Source organism: Aplysia californica, unplaced genomic scaffold (genome assembly GCF_000002075.1).
Source record: "Aplysia californica isolate F4 #8 unplaced genomic scaffold, AplCal3.0 scaffold00194, whole genome shotgun sequence".
NCBI classification, from domain to species: domain Eukaryota; kingdom Metazoa; phylum Mollusca; class Gastropoda; order Aplysiida; family Aplysiidae; genus Aplysia; species Aplysia californica.
Window position 1 is genome coordinate 652,402 of NW_004797464.1, and position 3,712 is coordinate 656,113.

The 3,712-nt window shown below is 40.7% G+C and overlaps 1 protein-coding gene across 1 annotated transcript in view; it reads right to left on the reverse strand.

The window, feature by feature from the left end:
* Positions 1-161: 161 nt before the first annotated feature.
* Positions 162-3,712, reverse strand: part of LOC101853088 (kelch-like protein 10) — a gene marked incomplete at its 3' end in the record, with an annotated part of 17,431 nt that continues 13,880 nt past the window's right edge. The window contains 2 exon segments of the mRNA XM_035969910.1: positions 162-352; positions 2,104-2,223. Coding sequence (XP_035825803.1) covers positions 162-352; positions 2,104-2,223 — 311 coding nt within the window.

Here is a 3,712-nt window from a genome sequence, read left to right on the forward strand (position 1 = left end):
AAGAATGGTAGACTTTCCAAAGATCACGTTATTTTATTTTTTTTAAATCTCTGGTGTTATGCATGCACAGCCAAATGTTTTCTTTAGACTCCATCGGGGGAAAGAGTTGGGGGGGGGGAGGGGGTCAGCATTGTTATAATACGCAATTAGACTCCGCTCACCTGCCACTCATAGTTGTCGGCGTGTGTCAGTAGGTGTGCCTCCTTGCCGTAAAAGGTGTACTCTCGGATGTTGTCTAGCCCTCTCACGGTGCACGCGCTCGCCGCGCTGCGACCCACGCGCATGCCGTCCGCCTCTGACCACTCATCCTTGTCACTCTCGTAGAACTCCACGTGACCCGTCGTACCGGAGCCTGACCCAGTATGCAGAATAAAGCATTTGTGAGCGAAGTCGCATTGGACTGAATAGTGGTGGATGGAACCGGAAAGTGTTGAATAGAACTGGACAAAGTTGAAAATAGCTGGATAGAGTTGGACAGAGTTGGATGGAACCGGACAGTGTTGAGTAGAATTAGAGAGTTGAACAGAATTGAATAGAGTTGAACGGAACCGGGCAGCGTTGAATAGAGAGACAGAATGGAAATGAGTTGGATAGAACCGGACAGTGTTGAATAGAATTGGACTGAGTTGAAAAGAGTTGGGTCGAGTTGGATGGTGTTGGGTGGAGCCGGGCAGTGTTGAATAGCCTAGAATAAAATAATTGGACCTAGTTGAACAGATTTAGATACAATTGAATAGAATTGGATGTGGTTTTGTTGCTAGTCGATCTGCGTGGCACTGGGTTATCTTAACATTCGATTCCTGGTTCCCGAGACAAGAGGACCCCTCATCAGTCAGCTGCTGACAGAAGACTTCTGCTTTTTTTTACCCCTTCATAGGAACGCTTTTTATTGGTTCAGTCAACACCCAGTTGGTATCGCGCTGGTATCGTATTGCAGATATCCTTGGTTCGAATCCCTAACAAGGCGTTTTAATATTTAGGTTGTCTGGAGAATTTTCATAGCTCTCCACACGCTTGGCAGGGTCTTATCGGAGATGGGCGTTTACATTCGGATGTCCTCCCCCCCTTAATAAATTGTGTTCCTTCTTACATAATGGTTAATTGGATGATTGTATGGTAGTAAATCTTTTACACTCCCACATTCCCATCAACACAGTGTAGATCATTGGAAGGAGGCGGGCTGCTTCCACCTTGCTAGGCCAACACGAGCTAAGTGGGATACAGCATCCCAGCAGGAAGACATAATGTAATAATATACTTTCAGAATCGAACTCTTGTCTTTTGCGTGCTGTAACTAAGAGAATAATTCTAACACCACAGGTGCCGGTCAAAAATTAGAGGCGTAACTAATTGTCAAATATCTTCTTAACATAGATCTAGATTCCCCAACTTTTTCAAAATGACTAATATCAATTTTGTCTTAAAAGATGACTATTTTTTAAAAACACCTGAACACTGTATTTTAGAAATTTTCTTCATAAATACTAATTAAAAAAACCACAAACCCAGTCGATGGTTTCCACAGACTTTAAAAAGTTCTCAGCTGTGGTTATATCGCTTTAAACTGCAAGTTCGTCATTATTTCGCGTGACGGAGGTTTGTAGTATTTTATATAAATTTATGAAGAAAGTTTATTAATCTAGCCTCAATAATTGTTGGGGAATAATAAGATCAAATTAAGACATTTAATTGATACAAACTGCTGTGCAAAGTATGGGTAGTAGTGATTCAATCGTTTAAGAGATATTTGAGGTTACAGTGCGCAACGAATTTTTAACCGCACTTTATAGCATGTACTCTACATTACCGTTAACTATACACACGTTTTAACTATAACCTATATAAGTGTTGACTAAACCAATTATAGAGAGGCACACAGACGCTAAAGATGGGCCATGTCGGGCTGAAAAACGAAGCAAGACCATTTTATTTTAACAAAAAATGTAACTGCAAGTGTTAAGGGTTCCATAGTTTGCCTATACGTGCGTGTTTATTAGGCCTATACATAAGCGTTAACTATACTTAGTACTAACTATACATAAGCCTAAGCTATACGTACAAATTTACTACACTTGAAGCAAAAAAAAAAGAGGATAATTATACCATCGTATCCACCAACGACATAGATCCGGTTTTCTATGACGGCAGCGGCGAAGTTGCTCCGCCCTTTTAGCATTTCTTTGACAGGAAACCAAGCCCCTCTGTCAGGGTAGTACTTCTCAACTGGAACCATACAAAATGATAATATACATGTATTATACTATGCTTTCACATAAGTGAGACATAGCAAATTCTTCTTAGTTTCGAGAAATGAGATGTTTCACATTTTAGATTTTTCACTAAAATTTACGCACAAAATGTAATTTGTGCTTTGAAAGTAGGCTTTAATTAAGATTTATTGCATTTCAACATTGGATAATTTTACATATAGACCAATTAGATCAAGCTACAAGGCAAGAAAAGGAATGTAAAGAAGTGACGAGGGAAGCCCGAGAGCCGAGGAGCATCCATCCGTCATCATGACGTACGAAAGTACAAGGATACAGACTTCTTCTTCTTCAAATAACACTCAGGTCGAAAACCAACATCGGTGGTCATTGTCTGCCGGTCTTCGTCGGAGACTCTAAAAAATCCCAACAAAACAACAAAAAACAAAACAAAACAAAAACAAGCCCCCCCTCAAAAAAGAAAAAAAAAAAAAAGAAAAAGAAAAAATGTGGTATCACCCTGGTATTTTCCCCTCACCAATACGCTTAAGTCTTCAAAGTATGAGGGTCGTTCAAAAAGTTTTGCCTCCTCTTCAATAACTTCTAAACTATTCAAGATATCTTCATGAAATTTGTACACAATTGACTTTCAATATGTATACTCTCAAATTAAAAAAAACAGAATTATACTATGATGTCACACCTTTATGCTATTGCTGTTTACATCAATGAAGCTAGGGTACATTGTCGCCGAGAAAATGGCGTCCAGCAAATCTATGAATGTGTGCTTAAAGCAAAGAGCTGTTATTGGGTTCCTTACTGCAGAGAGAGAGCTGCACCCATCGATATTCATAGAGGCAAATAGAGCATGTCTATGGGGAAGCATGTGTAGATGTAAGTACTGTTCGAAGATGGGCAAATGAGTTCGCTGAAACCAGTCCAGCAGAGACAGATTTGCATGACCAAGCTTGATGTGGTCGTCCCAATTCTGCCAGTGATGTTCAACACCAGGAGAGAGTGGGTGAGATCATCCAGGCAAACCGGCGGATCAAAGTAAGATATGTCAGTGAAATGCTAGGGATTTCTGTAGGGAGTGCTCAGTATGTCATCCATGACGTGTTGGGTTACAGGAAAGGGTGTGCTCGGTGGGTTTCCAACATGTTGTCACCCAAGCTGAAATTGAACCGAAGTCAAGTTAGTGATGAACTCCTGGCTCGTTAAGCCGATGAAGATGAAGCTTTCTTACGCCGTATAGTTACAGGAGACGAGAATTGGGTACACCATTATGACCCAGAGAACAAAAGACAATCGAAAGAATACAGGCACACTGGCTCACCTAGCCCCAAGAAGTTCAAAATTGTTTCATCTGCAAAGAAAGTGCTTATGAAAGTGTTTTGGGACTGCGATGTTCTGATTCTTATGGGATTTTTGGAGCAGGGCTCCACTATCAACTCTGAACGATATATTGAGACCCTGAAAAAACTTAGAGCACGGCTGTCACGAGT